General features: G+C 41.5%; 1 protein-coding gene across 1 annotated transcript in view; it reads left to right on the top strand.

Annotated features, from left to right (window-relative positions):
* Nucleotides 1-20,284, top strand: part of LOC136991352 (obscurin-like) — a 147,040-nt gene that overhangs the window by 96,312 nt on the left and 30,444 nt on the right. Inside the window, 22 exon segments of the mRNA XM_067292219.1 lie at nt 698-895; nt 1,612-1,644; nt 1,751-1,849; nt 2,304-2,522; nt 2,848-2,914; nt 3,784-3,812; nt 4,121-4,255; nt 5,080-5,219; nt 5,937-6,137; nt 6,480-6,562; nt 7,311-7,484; nt 7,897-8,056; nt 8,439-8,555; nt 9,911-10,075; nt 10,829-10,987; nt 12,268-12,445; nt 13,706-13,819; nt 14,572-14,739; nt 15,009-15,111; nt 15,730-15,859; nt 17,021-17,102; nt 17,105-17,125. Of these exon segments, the coding sequence (XP_067148320.1) occupies nt 698-895; nt 1,612-1,644; nt 1,751-1,849; nt 2,304-2,522; nt 2,848-2,914; nt 3,784-3,812; nt 4,121-4,255; nt 5,080-5,219; nt 5,937-6,137; nt 6,480-6,562; nt 7,311-7,484; nt 7,897-8,056; nt 8,439-8,555; nt 9,911-10,075; nt 10,829-10,987; nt 12,268-12,445; nt 13,706-13,819; nt 14,572-14,739; nt 15,009-15,111; nt 15,730-15,859; nt 17,021-17,102; nt 17,105-17,125 (2,775 nt within the window).

Below are 20,284 nucleotides of genomic sequence, written 5' to 3'. Positions count from 1 at the left end.
CATATGTTGCTGAAAACTGAGTCCTGTAATTCTCTGAGCACACTAGTTATGCAGAAGCAATAAGGAATGAAAAAGCGAGAATATCTCTTTATTCACTTTAATAAATGAAACAGTCCTGGGCTAGGAACTAGTGATGAGTCCTAGACTCATCTTCCCTCTCTGCAGCATTGTCTTACCCTGTTATGAGGGAGTCGCTGCTACAGGCTAAAAACTGCAAAAACTACTTTCTGCTCTCAGTGGTAGGGAGAGGTAGGGATTCTCCTGCTTTTCCTATTGCTGCCTATTAAAATGGTGAGAGCTGTTTTGCCTTCAGTGTCCTTGGAGCGGGTGTTGAAGTTGTGATACAAACCAAGGGTGACTTAGGTCCACATTTTGCTTCGCTAGGGATTTCAGTGTTTGGCTTTGTGTATGTTGCAAATCGGGCCTGAGCATTACCTTTCGAACCTGGAAGGTATTTGGATATGCAGCAAGTACAGAGAGTGTCAGAAAATGAAGAGAAAGGAAAAAAACCTTCAACAAACAAATAGAATTGAATAAATTTGGCGGTGATTTCTAACGGGGCGAACCCTCAAAACGATAGCACTGGGCAGATCTGAGGTTTCCTCGACTGTTCTGAAGCATGTGGTTGGGTGGAGATGCTCCAAAATGGTCACTGCTAATACGTTCCGTTCTCTGCATCTGTAATTGCTGCCTGCAGGGTACCCAGAGCCTCGCCTCTATTGGTTCAAAGATGGACAGCCACTAAGTGCCTCGGACCGTATCCTGAAGATTGATAAAAGAGAATTCCACTCCCTGGAAATTCTCAATGTCGCCAAGGCTGATGCTGGCCAATACTCAATATTTGTCATTAACTCTGCTGGTTCCGCATATTCATCAGCCAGGCTGGTAGTCAAAGGTAGATTTTTTTGGCATGTCCTGGCTCCTGATTATCTTTATTCCAATGACTCACTCTGTTTTATATGGTGGTTGTTCTTGAAAAAGCCTACCAATGTAAGTCAAGGGAGATGAGGAAGTCTGTGGTTAAAACATGATGTATCTTATTCTCAGTTCACCTGTAAGTTTACAGTGTACCCCTAAGGTTAGACATGTCGCTTCTCCAAGGCCTGATTGTGGTCTCAAGTACACAGATTTCGTTCCTGCCTAACTTCACCAACTTTAACAGTTAATTTTACTAAAACTGAGGGCCTTCTGCGAATCGAACTTGTGGCTGTTCCAGTAAGACACTGCAGCAATACTAACAAATTTTGAGAGTTGTGGAAGTAGGTGTTTGCAGAGATGATTATGTGTATTTGTATTTATTAGCATAATTCTTCTGGAATTACTAATTAGGTGAGCTTGGTAGGGGTGAGTTGTAGTTTATGAAAATTATCTTTGTAAGCATGTGTAATATTAGTAATGGAAAACTGAAACAAAATCCATTCCCATGCTATATGACTATTCTTAGCATTTTTATTCATAAATATACTTTAGAAAAAGCATAACTTTTTAACAGAACTAATATTTCTGTGCAGTGTGTCCTGCGGTGAGTAATCCCCTGGAATCACGTTTTTTTCTTTGAAACTCATGGACAGAAACATATTTGTAATTTTGTTTTTCTTCCCTGTTTCACAGGACCTGATGAGAAAGAAGAACCACCAGAAACAGGTGAGAGGCTCCATAGCAGATGGTAACAGAACCCCTAGAAATTTTTCAGGTAGTCTTAACTCACACAGAAGGTGTAACCATGTTTCACCAATAATGTCGTTTTCAGATGCCCATGAGCAGCTGATACCACCAAGGTTCCTGGAAAGATTTACTAATAAAAAGGTTAAGAAAGGTGCAAGCATCACATTTTCTGTAAAAGTTGAAGGTAAGTGGTCTAGCTACATAACAATTAAATTGCATAGTTTCATGACACATTCTTGTCTCTCTTTGGGCCAATTCACTGTAACTTGATCTAGCGTATTGAATCTGAAGTCCGGGGCACTAGTCCCGACTTTGTAAGAGACTTCGTGTGCCTCATAGCAAAGCATCCAACTCAACTTCACTTCCATTTTCCTATCTATAAAAACAAGCATAATAATAGTTACTAGTCTTACGAAGATATGTTGGTTAACTGGTTTTATACAGTGCTTTAATGTCCTTAGAGGAGTGTGCTGTAGAAAGGTATGTGTTCCTTCATTGTATATTGCGACTGTTACTGCTGTAAAAGGATCACAAAACAGGTCAAAAGCAGCATTCGTTACAGCATGGCTCTTGAGGCTTGTAAGAAAGGAGTAACACTGTTAGGAAAATTAGAGCTCCTTGTATTCGTTTTCCTTTAGGATATCCACTGCCAACTATCACTTGGCTGAAAGAAGAGTCTCAGGAAGACATCCTTTGGATCAAACCCAACGCTCCTGGGTATAAACTCGCCAGTTCAAACATGCATCACAGTCTAATCCTGTTGGATGTTAAAAAGAAATACAGTGGGCTGTACACATACATTGCTACCAACAAGGCTGGCCAGTCCATCTGCACTGCCACCCTAGAAGTTGCAGATGGTAAGTCTTTCTTGCAGTAGAAGCACATTTTCTGCGTTGCCTTTCATGCAGTGGCTAAGAGAAAAATAAATGTGACTGATAAGGAAATGACACAAATCGTAACCTAGCAGGGTGGAGAAATGCATCTGTATGGACAGGGAGGGGAACGAAGTGTGTTTGCATCATATGAGTGGGAGTTTGTGCCCTGGGTCAGGAGCTGCTAGCAGGACAGCTTCACTACTCTGGTATTTCCAGGAATCCATGTCTAGAAAATGTGCCCCACAGTAAATACATAAAAAAATACTCTTTGTTTTCTGTCCTCTAACGATAAACCCTGATCTTGCAGTGAAAGAGGCTGAAGTTCTGACCCAGGAGCGCGTGATGGTATCAGAAGCCATAATGACCACCCTGGGGTAAGTGTTTTTCTGCCCAGCTTGAAGCACGTTCTGAAGAGTGGGATCCACTTAAGCACACTTTCACTTCTAGAATATATCCAGCCTAAAAGACTTGACCGGACTTCTGGAGCCAATGGAGAGCGATGGGCACTCCCAGAGGATGAATTTCCCTTCCTAAGGGTCTGTTTGCTCTCTGGAAGTGTCCGTCTGTCTCTCTCTCCATTGCCTACAAAAGGATCTTAAGTGAAAACCAGAGGAAATTAGTCCTACTTGGCCTAATTGGCACTAGTCTGTACTTACCAAGGGTTTATAGCCGGTATTACACTACAAATGTTCTGTTTGCTACAATCTTGATAAAACTTGGTAGCTTTCAACCGAAACGTTATTTATTACAGCATCAAGCTTGCCTGTTAACATTCGAGTTTTATGGCTGATTTGGGGGACTGTCTGCACGGGGAATTTGCTATGAAGAAAGCTCCAGTGTGAAATCAGCTCTTCCACTGCAATCTCGCACATGGATGTACCTGGCCTTTATTAGGCATATTTGGAGATATGTAATTTATTGCTTTGTGAAAGTGGAGTGAGCTTCCTCGTGCTTCCTGTGTACTGACAGCATTGTGCAGAGATTTAGGGCAGATAGCTTGTACTATGAAAATTTATACCCTTGCTGACTTTGTAGTAGTTTCTTCACGTAAACAAGCTCAGATGTCCTAATCCTTCTCTGAAAGTTAAAGAAAAAAAAAAAAAAACAGCGCTCAGATTCTATTTCCTTAAAGGCCTGATATAAATAAATAATTTTTAAAGGTCATAAATCCCACCCAAATTGCCATGATTTTTCATTTTAACTTCTAATCCTGCTTTACTCTTTTTTTTTTTCCTTTTTCCAGAGCTGTTCATCCCTCTGAAGCAAGAATAGGTAAGAGAAGCTATTTTATATGAACTACTCCTACCTTCCATATCTGCAGCTCGGATGGTCTACATATTTCATTATCACCACCTATTTTTGTTCTTTTTCCTCTTATAAGTTCCTGAAATATTGGAACTTTTCAGGACTGGTCTCTGTTCAGGGGTGAATTATTTGGAGGAAATATGAGCAAACACAGGTTTAGAAGCAGGAGAAGTGAAGAAAATTAGACTTTCCTTCTAGAGAAGCTTTTGTTATTTAAAGAAGCTGACTTTTCAGTGAAGTATTGCATGCTTAATAGAAAGTTCTTTCTTTCCCAGGAGATCTTGATGGTGTAGCTGGTAAAGAAGGTGTACCCCAAAGCCCTGTTTCCTTAGCCGATGTTGGGACAGAAGAGTTCTTCCAGAAACTCACCTCCCGTATCTCAGAAATGGTATCTGCAAAAATAAGTCAAGGTAAGTGACCTGGCAAATGCAATTGAAGTAATACAGAAAATGATGCAAGCTGTTTTTAGGTTTCATTTGATCTTTAAATATCAGTGAGATTTGTGAAGCGGGTTCTGAGACAGTCATCCTGCATAAGTATTTGTGAATGTTTAGGTCTGAGAATTTTTAGCCAGAACCTATCCAAGCTGCTACATCTTCATCCACAATTTTGAACGAAAAAAAAAAGCTCTTAAAATAAACTGACAAGGCTAATGTTCTTTTTAAACATATAGTATTTAATTAAATAAGCAGGAGTAAATGTGAACTTGAGGTGGAGGGCAACTGTAAAAATGGAAGTGTGTTTTGTGCATCTTGGGTGTTTCGAGTTGTTAAGTTAATGCATCACTGCTGAATCTGAAAGCAATCCTGCTTTGCAGGCTTTCCCCATCTTAATTTGAGTTGTAGTTCACAATGGGATTTTAAAATCAAGTCCAGGCTGAAAACTGTGTGTATAGCTGTGCAGTAAACTAATGATTTGTTAAATTAAAATGAAAAATTCCGGTTTGTTTCGTATATCGTAGATTGATTCTCTTGTAGTAGGATTTTATCTTGAAGCAAAGATGAAGTCATACCTCTTGTACAGATATTTTTACTGCGATAAGCATGTAACCTCATGCATTAAAGCATTCTAATTGTTTATGCAGTCCTGAATATTGATAGGCAGTCGCACTAAATGCTGCAAGTGCTCTTCTCAGCAAATATTTAATTTTATTAAATTAAAAGTTAGTATAGACCTGACTCATGTTCAAATACAAGAGCTGCATTTCACACTTCCCTGTCGCTCTGCTTTTCAGCCACACTTCGAGTGCCAGGTGCAGATAGTGACGATGAATCCAAAACTCCCTCTGCATCTCCTCGCCATGGTCGATCCAGGCCTTCATCCATTGCTCAGGAGTCCTCCTCCGAATCTGAAGATGGGGATTCCCGAGGGGAGGTATGTTATCTTTATGGACCAGTTTGATACCAGGAAAAATGGTTATTTAGAATGCTCAATCGCTTGTGTTTCCATCCTACTTTATGGGATCTATCTCACTTTAGTAGAGACTGGTATTTAAGTATGGGCCCTGTGATACAGAGCACAGACCTAGCACTGGAGAACAAGATTCTGATGCTCACTATGTGATCTTGAACAAATTGTTCAAGTCAATATGGTCAAAACAGAGCCATTATTCAGCAGTTGTTTCTTTTTTTCATGGCTTAGCTTCAGAAAGTCAGAGCTTGATTTTCTGCAGCCTCAGATAGAGTTTGTCAGAAGAATTTTATTGAGAAGTTGTTCCTGTGAAAAATGACTATTTGGTGGAAATCTGAACTTTTTTAGGTGTTCATTTCAAACAGTTTTTTTAAAAAAATTAAACCTTTAGCAATGTTGACCTATTCTGACATTTTCAGGACCACTGTTTGTTTTGACTTGGGAGCAAAATTCACTGTTTCATGATGTAAATCCAAGATACTGCAGAATGTTTTGAAAATATGTCCAGAGCCTTTCTGAGACTTAGTTTGCCACCTTGTAAAAAGTAAACAGTGATTCTCTGCCGTACAAGGGTTGGAGAATAAAACATTAAACGCAGATGAGCACGCTTAGGTTCTGAAGGCGATATGGTATTGTATTCCCTTTTCAGAGCTCAAAATAACTGTCATTTCATGCGTGCAGATCTTTGACGTCTACATGGTCACCGCTGACTTTGTGCCTGCTGCTCCTGACAAGGAGGCCATCACTTTGAAGGAAGGGCAATATGTGGAAATCCTTGATTCAGCTCATCCACTGAAGTGGCTAGTCAGGACTAAACCCACAAAATCGAGCCCCTCCCGACAGGGCTGGGTATCTCCAGCTTATCTGGACAAGAAATTAAAGGTAATTGATCGTCCTATGTTTATTTTTCATGTAAAATTGCTTCTTTCTCCTGCAGTTTAGAGCCATCCCTCTAAACTGAAGTGAAGGGTGAGGAGGTCATTGAAGGGGTCTGTAACATGATGGGGCTTTTTCATGTTTTGATTAGACTATGTTTTTGTGTGTGTGGAGGGGTGCCTGGGCTTGAAAGACCTAATCAGTCTCCAGCAAGCAAGAAAGAAGTTTCACACTGCTGCATTAGGGACTGCTGAGGGATTAGGGGTCTTTGAGGGATATTCCTCTGTGCGTATTGGCAAAAGCACTGTTAACCGAGAAGAATAACATGTCCTTTCTCTTGTATTGTAGTTGTCACCAGAGTGGGGATCAACAGAAGCTCCCGAATTCCCTGGAGAATGCGTTTCTGAAGATGAATACAAAAGGAAGCTGACGTAAGCACTTGTCGGATTGTACAGGCACCGCTTAGCCTTGCTGCTGTTTGAACTAACATGAATGTTGGTGTCTAGGTCCCGCCTGAGTCACCCTTTCTGTATCACTGAGGCCTGCCATCTCCCTTTTCCCTCACTTGATTCTCGCAACTTTTGCTTTGCCAGTGATTTCAGCTTGGAAAAATTTCAGCCAATTGAAATCATACTGGAAGGTGGGCTTGAAAGGAGGATTTTCCATGATGTCCTTCTGGAGGCTCTCCGATTTCACAAAAATCTTAAACTTGTGTTGTCTCTTTTAAGTACCTCTGTACTTTGGGATGCTCTGGATTTGAGCACGATGTCTAAAGAGGGAGTGGAAGTGCTCTAGGAAGACCAGCTACAAACTTGTATTGCTCAGCTGTGTATTACTCCCTTGCAGTGCAGCGCGCTACTGAGTGTGCTGTCATAGAGATATTTGCCTCTGTAACATCTTGCTGGTTCCATAACGTGCCATCTAAGTTGCTGCTGTCTACTCTGCACAGGTCCTCCTGTTGCTCGCACTCAGTTTCATCTGGCCCAGCTGTACATGTCTGTAATGTAGGTGCCTATCTGTAAGCAGAGTGTCTAAAATCCCTTTATAGTCCAGGGAGATCTAGTCAACCTACTCAAAGGAGTCCTCTGACCAAATGTTCATCTCTGTTTTAGAGACATGTCAAAAATAATTGTGCTGATTGTTCTGCGCTTTCTTATCACCTGTTTGTCTCCCCTTCAGCATTGTTATTCAGGAGTTGCTGATCTCAGAAGAGGATTACATTCAAGATTTACAGTTCTTCCAGACTCATCACCTCAAGTACACTGAGACCTGTCGCAACGTCCCAGGAGCTGTTTCCAGTCAGAAATCCACCATCTTCAGAAACATCGATGATATTGCTCGTTTCCATTCCAGGTGGGCATCTCTTCATTTGAGACAGAAGGATAGCTTCTGTACCTGTGGTGTCAGAGCTACAGTAACTATGGAGGCTATAAAGGATGTGGAGCACTGACAGTTTTGGGGTGTAAAAGAGTCGATGGGCATTTTAGGATGAGATATGATGGCATTGCTTAAGTCAGAGCACAGGGCTGGGACTCCTGTAATAGTCCCCAGGGCTTCAAGACTTCTCATGTCCTGCTTATTTCTTACCCTTTTGAGTGAATTTAATTGAGAAGTGTTAAACACGGCAATATCCTTCATTCCCTCAGTCCTTCCTTTAATCTGTATTAACCTGAGATTGCCTGGTTTAAAAGTCTGGCTGCTGGGACGGTGTGCTAGCCTTATTCCATCACCTGATCCTCAGAGGTCTTTTTTTTCCCTTCTGCAGTGTCTACCTCCGAGACTTGCAGAAATGTGACACTGATGATGACGTGGCCATGTGCTTTATTAAGCACGAGGCAGAGTTTGATAAGTACATCCAGTACCTGGTGGGGCGGATACAGGCTGAGTCAGTTGTTGTCAGCAAAGCTGTCCAGGATTTCTACAAGGTAAAACAGTAGCCCAAGTACCTACCGAATGTGCATCCGATAACCCACTGTATCGTGAAATATAGGCATTAATTCAAATATGATCCCAAAGAGGATTATTAAATATTTTCATGGGAAATCATTGTCAAATACAGTAGTTTTGTATTTACTGTCTAGCTCTTCCTAGTAGACACAATCAGTATGTCCTTATGAATATTATAAAGATTATATAGATATGAATATGTACATGATTATGTCACTGTTAACAGTATATGGTGAAAGTTGTATTAAATATAGGAACTCGAGGAAATGCTATTAGCCATATAAAAAAGTCAAACTCTAAATTTTAGTTTCTCTAAAACTTTATCTCAATCTTTCCTCATTCTTGTATATATTTCTTTAGAGATACACAGAGGAAATTTTAGCTACTGAAGATCCTTCGCAGCCACTTATCCCACCACTGCAGCACTACCTGGAAAAACCCATAAATAGGATCCAGCAGTATCAGACTATTATCAAGGTAGGAGCTTTTGTTACACACTTTTATCTAATAGGCTTATGTTCTGCTTGGTGTAGCCTCTGAGGAAAAAGACTTCATTCTCCTTTCATATTCTCTGCGTTCATCCTGTTGTAACTCCGCTTGAAAGATGCTTGAGTGAGAAAGACTGTAATTTTGACCAGTGATGGTGATCTCTAAAGCGTTCTGTAAATATGAATTCAGGGAGAGGTTCACAGTTTCCAACTCCATAAAGATCAACAAGCTTTATCCGAATGAACTTTAAATATATGTATGTGTGCGCGCGCAAACGCACATACACGTAAAATGTTTATACATGTAGGTATGGATATGTACATACATATACATATACACACATATATATATGTGTGTGTATGTATACATCCATAACAAGGAGAAATTGCTACACACTCAGCAACAGATCTGTTATAAAAATAAGCAATTTCCAAACTGTAAGATACTGACTTAGCAGTTCCCTCCTCGTATTTCATATACACGTTATGGTAAGATTAGACAAAGTTCTGTTTTCTGAAAAGCTTTACACCATTTTACCGTCATGAACTGTTTCACCTCTCACAGCTTTCATCTGTCCTACGGTTTCAGGTTCTGGCCCGTACCACAAAAAAAAATTTTGGCACTTATCCAAAATTTGGATATCCTAATGCTATTTCCCAAGAAAAATACTATAAAAATGTTATTTTGAAAAATGTTTATGTGTTCTAACTTGGATCATTTGAAGAAGGTTCAAATTAATTTTCTAATTTTGAACCCCTGCCCCTGAGCACAAACACCAAAGTTTTAATGGTCTCTTGGAAATGAGAGAGAGCATGGGAGCTTCCCATGTCGCCATTGCTGAGAGAGGACAGTAGGAACAAATGTGAGAAGAAATAACTGCCATTTCCTATTTTTTCCATCCTTTCTTAGTTTTACCAAATATCTATTTTTTTTTTTAGCACTGCCACATGAGTTGCATGCCTCGTATCATCGGCAGGGTAAGGGCAAGACAAATACAATAGATACATTTAGGATTGCTTTGGGGGTTTTATTTATTTATTTATTTATTCAGTCACTGAAGCGTGTCTGGTATATGCTTCAGCTTTGTCTTTGTTCAGTATCAATTGGTGCAGGGAAAAGCTAGGATGGATAGTCAGGGAGGCCCCAGAATGGGCTGGAAAAGAGAGGATTTGGTAGCTAAAGAGCACACAGTGAGAGAATGGGGTAAAAGTTGCTCAGATGCAAGAGCTGGAGGACAGTTTGATATCTGGGAACCTCTTCTGGTATCAAGGAAATGCTCCCCCCTGCCCCTTTTTTTTAAAAAGAAACATCTGCCCTGTAACATCGACTCCATTCATCTACAGGAATTAATCCGAAACAAAGCAAGAAATAGCCAAAACTGTGCCTTGCTGGAGCAGGCTTATGCCGTTGTATCTGCACTCACCCGAAGAGCGGAAAACAACCTCCATGTCTCGCTCATTGAGAATTATCCAGGGACCTTGGAAAGCCTTGGTGAACCTATCCGACAGGTACTTGGAATTTCTCACTCAGTTTTATTGCTGCATGTGCCTTCAGTAATTTCCAAGTAGCCTTTGGTCCTAAAAGAAGCTCCTTTACGAATTATATCTGAACAGAGTATTTCCTTATTGCCTTTTTTATTGTTCAATATGTGACACATCCCTGTGCATGTGAGAGATGGGCCTACTGGTTTGATGAAGTTTTGAAGTACCAGAGCTTATGGGCCACTTCACACATAATGTAGTTATTTGCCTTTGCGAGCCACTCACCCGACAGGAGGAAATTTGGTTTGGTCCATACGTGATTTTTAAGCATTTTATTTATTGCCCCTTCTCTCCCCTTATGGGCCAGGTACATGGTCCAACTCCTGAGCTTACTGGCATCAGTGGGGTTTTTTGTGTTGATTGCTGAGGAGTTAGATGCTCACTAGGCATTTTCAGTATAAATTATCCGTTAGTATCAGTACTGGAGGAGTCTGCCTACCTGAGACAACTGGACTTGAGTTCTGTATTTATCTGACAGGAAAGAATATCATTTAAAGGCCAATGCAATGATGACCACTCTGTGCCCATGTCTCAGTGCTGTCAGTCTCATGCATCACCTTTAGCATTAGAAACACTCTGCCGTGTTGTAATGAAAACAAAGTGCTTAAGATGAGGATGTAACAGTAAACATTTGTTATCTGTTGGCTGGAAGATGATGGTGAGCCACCACGGTAATTATTCCAGTTATGGCTAAGTGGTCTTCCTTCTTTTTCCCATCAGGGCCACTTCATTGTGTGGGAAGGAGCTCCAGGAGCCAGAATGGCTTGGAAAGGACACAAAAGACATGTCTTCCTCTTCAAGAATTATATAGTGATCTGCAAACCAAAGCGGGACACGAAAACAGACACGTACAGTTACATCTTCAAGAACATAATGAAGGTCTGTTCCTTACCTCCTCACCTAGAGCATCTCTCTGTCATTGAGGACTTTTATGTCCAGCTTCTGGTCATCTAAAACTAGAACATTTCACTAATTCTTTCAAACTATGTCTTTGTTTCTGAAAGCCTGTGAAGCGCAAGTAAAATCTCTGTCTGTCCCCAAATCCCTCAGTTAGCACTGTTGGAAACATGTCAGACATCATCAGAAGCCCAGGCAGATTTTTACTGTGCAGCAATGAGTTTACAGCTAAAGTGTGTTAATTAATTACATGAAATTGATGTGAATTTTGGTTGGGGTGCTGTCTATAGCATTTGCTAGAGTTCGTAGATCTTTGGTATTCGCAGTCTGTAGGGTTGGTAGTAAACTGGAGAAAACGTTGTTTCAATTATATGCTACATTTCCACTAGCTCCTCTCTGCTGGTTACGTCCTTTCCTGAAGCCAATTCCTGTTTAGAAGTCAATGCGACCAACTCATCTTCAAAAATTCAGGGCCCAGATTAAAACTGTACGAAATTGCACATAGAGTTTCCCTAGGGCATTAGATGCTCAGCTCCAGTTAAAACAAACAAACAAAAAAGTGGATTTCTGGACCTAGCCCCAGTCAGGGCCTTCTAAAAATACTTACCACTGTCATCACTGATATTCACAGGCTGTTCCTCCCGTCCCCCCTGCAAAAAAGGACGCTTTGTCCAGAGTGCAACTGCTGTGCAATTTCTTTTCATGTAGTGCCCGACTGTGGTGTTCCTTGGTGCTGATGTCAGCCCAACAGCGCTGTGCTCTTGGAATACCCTTTAATTCTGGCTGTTGTTTTCCTGAAATGTGATAATTACTCCCAGACGGAAAATGGGAGAATGTCTATTTGCTATTCGGAAAGCCAGGTGTACTGGAAAAAGGATTGCAAAGAAATCCTGATTGCTCTTCGGCCACTGCCACTTTGCATCGCTCGTGCAGTCTGAAGAATCTTTAAAAGCAGTGTAAATTATCACTATTTCCCCTTTTGCTGTTGGAGCATCTAATATAACTTTAATGGGACTTACGCATGACTCAAGTCCACTGAAGGGAATATATTCTGGAAGTAGGAGACTTGCTGGTGTCAAATAATTATTTCCATTTTAAACTTTTATTGAAGATGGTTGTGGTCCACAAAGACTAGGTCCAGATCTGAACTTTCCTGAACTCTGGGATTACTGTGGGGAGCGAGGTAGTGGCCAAAAATCATCTCTAAGTAAAAAGAAAAAAAAAAAAGGTGTTGACGTTCTTATGCTCCTGTTGTTACACAGCTGAACAACATAGACGTGAATGACTTTGTGGAAGGAGATGACCGGGCATTTGAAATCTGGCACGAACGAGAAGACTCAGTCCGCAAGTACCTCCTTCAGGCGCGTACAGTGAACATCAAGAATTCCTGGGTGAAGGAAATCTGTGGCATCCAGGAGCGGATCAGTCAGCCTGTCTGGAGTGAGTACAGCCCGAGATGGCGTGAACCTCCCAGTGCTACCTTGGGGATGTCTCCCTGACTCAGGAAGGCGATTTTGTTGCTAGGAGGGAGAGAACCTTCTAGGGTCATCTGCCACCTCAAAAACTAAACTAGGGTTAGAGGTTTTCCTTCAGTCACATCACAGACTGCCATAAATAACAACTCGCATGACTAGGCAGCAAGTGTGCTTCAGGTGGAACGATCGTAGCTGCTTCACCTGAGCTGGGGCAGGCACCTTTGTCAGCATAGGACAACAGTGTGTTTTAGAAGTTTTAACAAATTGCAGAGTTGTCACTAGAGAGGCATTTGATCTGGCAGGGATTGCAGAAGGGTAACTGACGACAGAATTTGGGGACAAAACCACAGTCCCACTCCATGAAAAGCATCAGACTCCAGTGGGAAGAGTCCCGAGACGTGACCCAGAGACCTACTGGTACCAGTGTGATTTTGTTGGGTATTGAGTCCTCCATTCCAGAGTTCTGGCTTACTTTGTTTTATCGGGACACATGGCTTTGCTTTGGATTTTTATTTTGTCATCCAGGCTGCTTCATCCTCACTGTCATTTAATACTACGCCAATTTTGTGTCCGCAGAATTTATCAGGAGGATATTAAATCCATATTGTCCAGATAGGAGCTAGAAATTATGTCCTTTACTGCATAAGTCAATCTGGCTTCTTAGAAATCTGAAACAGATCTGTTTTTGGTGTATATGCACTGAAAACAAGTCTGGGCAGTTTATTTTTAAGCTTTTAGTGGTGTTCTAATTAGGAAGACTATCAAAATAATTTTACATAGCTTCTTGTGGTAGGAATAAATCAAAAGTCTCTTAACAAAGCATAGACTTTGCTGCATACAGAGCAACAGAATACTGGTTTCGTTATCAGCGGTGCACATTAACTGGGGAATTAACTTAACTGTGACAGCTGTGTGGTGTCTGAATAATGGATGTGCTTATTAAAATCATGGCCTAAAATACTTCCAGATCAGCAACAAATCCAGGATTTTTACGTCCCATCTCTAAAGCCAACAAGCAACTTTTGGCAGGCTCAACTTATTCTCAAATAAGCAAGAACAGCACGTCACCTTGAAAGTCATTACTTGCTAAAATTTTCTTTTCTGGTTCCCATTCTGAACCTCACAGTTCTGCAAAAATTCTGCCTATTGTTACTTTATTTTGCAATAGGCATTCTGTGGACGAAGCCCCCTCCTCAGGCCTGACATGCTTATTCTGATGTTTCAGTACCGCCGGACTTTGAGGAAGAACTGGCAGTCTGTACAGCTGAGCTGGGAGAGACAGTCAAGCTGGCTTGCGAAGTTACAGGAGCTCCCAAGCCATCCGTCTGCTGGTATAAAGGTATAAGCAGCAAGTCATATTGCCACGAAATGCGTATTCCAAGACTGTGCTCTGTGCATATTGCTCTTTGTGAAGTTGTCAGTGGATAATCTGTAAGCTGATCACTGGGAGACACCTGAGTCTAGCTTTAAAGAAGTTAGCTACTAGGCAACCAAGCTGCAGTAGCATGGACCTGCCTGTGACTTAATGTACCCTGCTTTTCAGGTTTGCAGATAAGTCCCTACGAAGCCACATCTTGTTGCAGTTAAACAACTTCTTGGAAATGAGTAACTTGTTACACTAGCTCGGACCCTTCTATGCGATAACACAGGCAGCTCTGTGGACACATTCCTTTTCTCAGCGTAACTATATTGCAGGGGAAACAGCTTTGCAATAAGTTCACACCTCGTAAAAATATGTTCTGCGTGCTTGCAGTCTCTTTATAAGTGTTTCTTTTACTGCACTTGGTAGCAAGTAAGAGCTTCAACTGCACAGCACATACTTTGGGAGAGTTTCATTTTTAAATGAGGATTGATGATGAATGAGATCCCCCAACAGAGCAGAGTGTGACTTGGAGCAGTGCTTTGTTCACAGGATGTACTGCAGAGAGCTGGAGGAGGATGAGCTCGTTGCTCAACTACCAGGTTCAGCTGCAGAAAACAAATACAGCTCTTGGACCTCTGACAAAAGAGCTGGATGCAATTCCTAGGGAGAAAACGTAATTGATACCAAACTATTTACTAAGACTTTTTTTTCCCCCCTATGTCTTTAAGATGGGAAGCCAGTGGAGGTGGATCCCCATCACATTATAATAGAAGATCCTGATGGTTCGTGCACACTGATCTTGGACAACCTAGCAGGCAGTGACTCAGGACAGTACATGTGCTTTGCTTCCAGTCCTGCTGGAAGTACCAGTACGTTAGGAAAGATCCTTGTTCAAGGTAAAATCCTGCACAGATGCATTGTTTCCAAGGGGTCTGTTATGTAATCCCCTAAACATGAATATTAAGGCAATGAAGAAGTTCTATATAACATATGCAGTATACTCCCTTGAGAAAGTTCTTTGATGGTACAGTAGTGAATTGTTCCTAGAAAATGGGGTCTTTAGGGTCTTGTGTGGAAGAATTATCTGGTCGGGGACACATCCCTTGCATCTGTCAGGGTGTTGTCATAGTTCCAGCTGTTGGCTACATTTATCCTTGCTTTGCAGTGCCACCACGGTTTGTGAACACGGTTAGAAATGCTTATTACATTGACGGCGAAGATGCTCAGTTTACCTGTACTATTGAAGGAGCACCTAGGCCTCAAATCAGGTCAGTTCTTTAGAAGTCGCTTTGGAACAAATTCTCTTTTCCCATTTTCCGTGGTCAGAACAGTCTCCTGCCCTGTCCTTCAAGGTTATGAACCCTTCATCTCTGTGTCCTCCAGCTTGTCCCCATCCCAATCCTGGCTTTTCCTGGTCCCAACCTTCTTGGCATTCTCATGCAATTTATTCCAGCAAGCACCTGAAAAGAAACACCTACAGAAAATACCTGATATAGGACTGTATCAGATCTAATGCCCTGACAACATTTTATGAATCCTTCATGTTCCCTGCCCTACACTTGAGTTGATTCTATCAGCAGCCAGTCTGGGGTATTCAGATAAAAAGCTCAATATAGCTTCTCGGGATTGGGACCACTGCTCCCTGCATTGGCTAATGAGATTTCTTGAGCGGTATCTCATAGGCCTGATGAGTACAAGTATCCATGTGTGATCTATCTGTAGCTCTGTCTGCCAGGAAATTAAAGCCAATGTGGGATCCAGACTTTTCTCTAATGGTTGACTCTTGAGTTGTTTGCCCGCTGGCCTGATAGGTGGATGAGTGAGCTGGGGACTCCTTGACACTGCGTATTTTCTCCTGGTTTACATTCAGTATTTTCCCCATGCAGGTGGTACAAAGATGGTGCGCAGCTGTTGGACACAAGTAAATACCAGACTTTCAGTGAACCACAGAGTGGCATGTTAGTCCTGGTGATCAAGAACCCTGACAGGGAAGATATGGGATACTATGAATGTGAAGTAAGTTCAAAGAGATGTAAAGATCTGCTGTCTGACATGTCATAAATAGGAGAATTCCTTTTCCTCGGAGAGATTGTATGAGATTAGTGGCTGATTAATTGTTGTTGCATGTCATGTCAGAAAAGCTCATCATAAAAGTGAGGTTCTCCTGAAGTGGGCCTGGTCTGTGATCATCCCAAAGCTTCAGAATATTCTGATCTGAGATTTTGGTTGTTCAAATAAGAACAGCTTATTCTGGAGCTTAAAGACAGATCCAGACCTCTAGGGCTACCTCTGTGCAAAGTTTAGGAGCAATTGGACATGAAATTTTGTTTCTGGACCGTTTTTAAATTAAGAACAGATTCATGCTGCTGCAAAGAAAGCATCCAAACCCCAAAGAAAAAATTAGATTTCAATACAAGTGAAAACCACTGGAATTCCTGTTTATTTAAAAAGTATACCTGGAAGCATCTAAGAGATTAAAATAATTTAAATGTAATATAAAAAAATCTTTTAAAAGTTAGTCACAAGTTATGCGTTCATTGTAATAAAATACGAACAAGCTCTCAGGGCTCAGGTATAATAACAGTTGACCATAATTTATGAACTTATCATGGGTCAGCTGAACGATGGTAAATGGCTCTTAGCTCACAGCAGCTTCAGTTATTCTGCATAAATTGCTAGGTAATCTGATATAATTTAATGACTTCTACTAAAAGTTTAGCAAAATTTACATTACGTTGCATTTGTGGTAAGCTAAGATCCCCAAATCCCTTATTTCCTGGGCTGAATAAGACTTGGTGGACAAATGGCTGATAAACAAAAACCCCTGTTTGACTACCATTTAAATGGCAGAAGATAGGAATATGTGTCTGTTGGTGGAGATAGAGCCACCTCAGGGCAGAGCCACAGGCTGCAGAGCGACCTGCAAGTAACTGTAGGTTAGCCTATGTGCTGTAACTTGTCTGTGCATGTGAGTCATTTGTGCTAAAGCATTATAATGAACTCCGCTGAGCAGCAACGTCTTCATTCAGACCCTAGCTTAGGTTTTGGGGTCACGTCTTCCTCCCTTTCTGCTGTGAGTTGCAATGAATTTCCTAACTTAGCTGCAGTATCGTATAGAAGAGTTGTATCGTATAAAACCATCCTGCATTTTATTCAGTACTGCATGATTCTCTTTAGCTGGTGAACAGATTAGGGTCAGCGAAAAGTGGAGCAGACCTTTACCACCACAGTGCAGCAGCCCTGACTCAGGAGAGGAGAGGAGCCAAGCCATTACCATAGAAGGTATGATCCTTGACCAGCTCTGTGAGTATGTCAGTGATTTACTCGAAAACCATCTCACTGAGGATCGAATATGTTTGCCACCTTATCCATGTTGATTGTCGGTGTACACGTATCTGTATGTCTATCGAGAGGTGCATGGGTATGTTGCAGCTCAGCTCTACAGCCATCACCATCTGTTGATTTCTAAACCTGGCAAATCAACTTCATCATATAATGCTCAAAAGTGCATTATATGGAAAAAGAGGAGCAAGTGAAGGGTATGTCACACCGCCACTAATGCAAGAAAATGTTTCTCTTCCCGTTGGAGTACTTGAAAAGGTGTGGGTCAGTTTGGCAGAACATGAGTTAAGGGTTGCTGACAAAAATCAGGGTCCTGTAAGTAAAGCTGCAGGTGTATTGTGATCTCTTCCTGAAATACCACTGAGCAGCATCTGGAATGACTGAGAAAGCAGAACTAATAGCTGTATGTCCTGAGCAATATTACTTCACCCGTTAGCAAGGGCTGTTCAGGTATTACACCCCACATAGTCGTAGAACCTATTCCCTTTTTTTCTGCATTTTTTTTTCCAATTGAATTGATAGGGTGATGTGGACTGATCTTACACCCATCCAGTGAGGCATCTCTTTCTTAGCACTTTTACGGTGCGACTGCTTGAAGTTATCTTCTTATTCAGCGTGAATTCAGACTGAGTTTAGATGAGAGGCTTCATCTGAGTAAGGACTGTTCACCGACATGGGAAGCTGGTTGCTGATACTAGTAAGAAGTGTGCTTGGCCTACTGGGCATGGGCACAAGCACTGTCCTTGCAGTCCTTTATCAGAAAACCATCAAAAGTTCAAAAGCATTGCAGGGAGAATGGTGTTAGTACAGCAATACCGTAACCGTCTCAGTAGGATAAACCTTGAAGTATTTGAATGCTTTGTCCTTGCTGTGACCTAAAGAGAGAAAAATAAGTTGCACGCAAGACGTAGAGGAACACAGACAAATTACTGTTAGGGCAGCATGTCTTGATGAAGTTTTCTTGTACGGAGGCAGAAGATGTTATAAAAATGAACAAGGGTTGTAAAACAGCGTTAGAAGCATTGCTCAGCTCTCGGGGTTTTAAATATATACATTCAGCCCTGAATTACTCATATGCTGTAATACCCACAGCGATAAAAGATTTTGTGAGGTTGATTGAAGAAACGTGATCTGGAGATTGCCTGGAGGCTGTGGAAGTGTTAGGAAGTCGTTTGTGATCGGTGCTGTGCTGTTGCCCAGACTTGGCTATAGGGAAGGAAATGACTCATCTTCGCAGAGGAATCAAGAGCGAGCTGGTTCAGGACGAAGGGAGCAAAGAGTAGTGCTGAGCCAGGCTCACCCATGAGACAAGATGATTGTTTTGAACAGAATCACGTCAGGGATGAATCTGGCATAATGCCCTTGACCGAAGAGGGATTTTGCCGCTTTCTTGACAACCAAGAACCAGCCTCGATCTAGCTATCGAGGAAATCAGGTTCATCTGGCAGAGAAAAGGAGGACAGATGGATCTCACGAAGGCTTTCTCTTTCCATCTTTATAATCCTTGATTGATTGATCCATTGATTGATGCTCATTTTTTGTTTTTTTTTTGTTTTTTTTGTTTTTAAAACAAGCTGGAAAATTGTAGTTCAGATGTCATAGAAGAAATAACTATATTTCAGTTCATTAGTCCAAAGCAATTAACATCTGTTTACATTTTCTTTTGAAATTTAAGCAAAAGAGAATTAATTTAAAGGAATTTTTAAAATCCTGTGTAAGCCTGTTCAAAACCTGAAAGGTTTATGAAAAGTCTCTTACATTTATTTTCAAAATATTTTCCTAGAGGTTAATAATTATGCTTGTAAGTGATTAAACTGTGTAGATAACTAATGAGATGTGTGGGAATTTATTTCGTGTAGATGAAAACATACAGTTGTATTAAAAATTTTAATACAAAGAATGTTTTACTATAATTCCTGCAGGTAAATTAAAGAAGTGGAAAGCTCGGTTGGCTTGAGATACAAAACAGCAGGACAAAAAAATCTGAATGCAAGATCTGTTAGCTGCTGACTTAATATCAATAAATGTTCTGTATCACCGGGTTTCTGTGTTTTTGTTTATTAACGGCACTCAGTGCTCCACCAGCTAGTCCACTTCTCCCATTGACTTCAGCAGGAGTTGGGTTGCAACCCAAGAACGTGACTCTAGGTGGGCTCTAGCTGCAGTTTTTAGGGACAGTTTCAGAAGCGTTGAAGCAAAAGAACCTATTTTTAGGGATGCTTCCAACTCAGATTTCAGACTGGATAATTTTGAGCAATGCTCATCCCCTTGCATGCTTCTTCAAGGTTGAACTGGAACTTCAAAACATGTGTCGGTGTTGTGTTCCTGGTTTTTGGCCTGAGAGAGAGAGCGTGGGCCAAAAGGTTCCCATATAACATTTTGGAACCGGGAAAATACCTGTCTGCCACAGGGGTGTCCTCACCGCAGCGTTAGTTTGACTTAACCTCAGCTCAAATTCAAACTCCTCATTTTGGTAGCTTGATTCTGTGTGCCATCACTAAACAGGGAGGAAAGGGGCTGGATGAGCAGCATGGAGGAGCTCTGAATGCCGCAGTAGCTCGCGAGCCAGAAGTGTTGGAGAACCTCTGCCTCAGCAGTCCTCTTAACTTGAGCTTAAAGCACCACTGGTTCGAGCTAGAGGTGCACGCGTGTGACGCAGGGTTGACTTTGAACGAAGCTGTGCTAGCCCCGCGGCCACCACATGTTAACAACTGTCAGGGTCATCCTGCAGGCTCGCATCTATTCCATGTAAAACATCATTGCCCAGTTCTGGTCACGTTATACCTGTTTGCCCAGGGGACGAAGGGCGAGTATATTCATTTGCAAAAAGAGCGTTTAATTGATTTGACCATGATACCATAATTAAATTAAGCCTGGTTAAACTGAAATATATTTTCTCCCCAAGAGATACTAAGAGTGCTTCCTTTATTTCCAAATAGTTCACTTATTGGCAGCTGCCCAGCTCATAGGACAGCACCAGGTGGTGGCAATCGCAGCAGGAACATCAAGGAATCGCAAGATTTATCTAGAGAAACATTTAAGCATCTTCCATCCAGATCAGTGCTGATGAACAATGACGGGTTGGTGGGACATGGAGTG

This window comes from Apteryx mantelli, chromosome 2 (assembly GCF_036417845.1).
Source record: "Apteryx mantelli isolate bAptMan1 chromosome 2, bAptMan1.hap1, whole genome shotgun sequence".
Lineage (NCBI taxonomy): Eukaryota > Metazoa > Chordata > Aves > Apterygiformes > Apterygidae > Apteryx > Apteryx mantelli.
The sequence above is the reverse complement of the archived record's forward strand: the minus strand, read 5'-3'. Positions and strand labels throughout refer to the sequence as shown.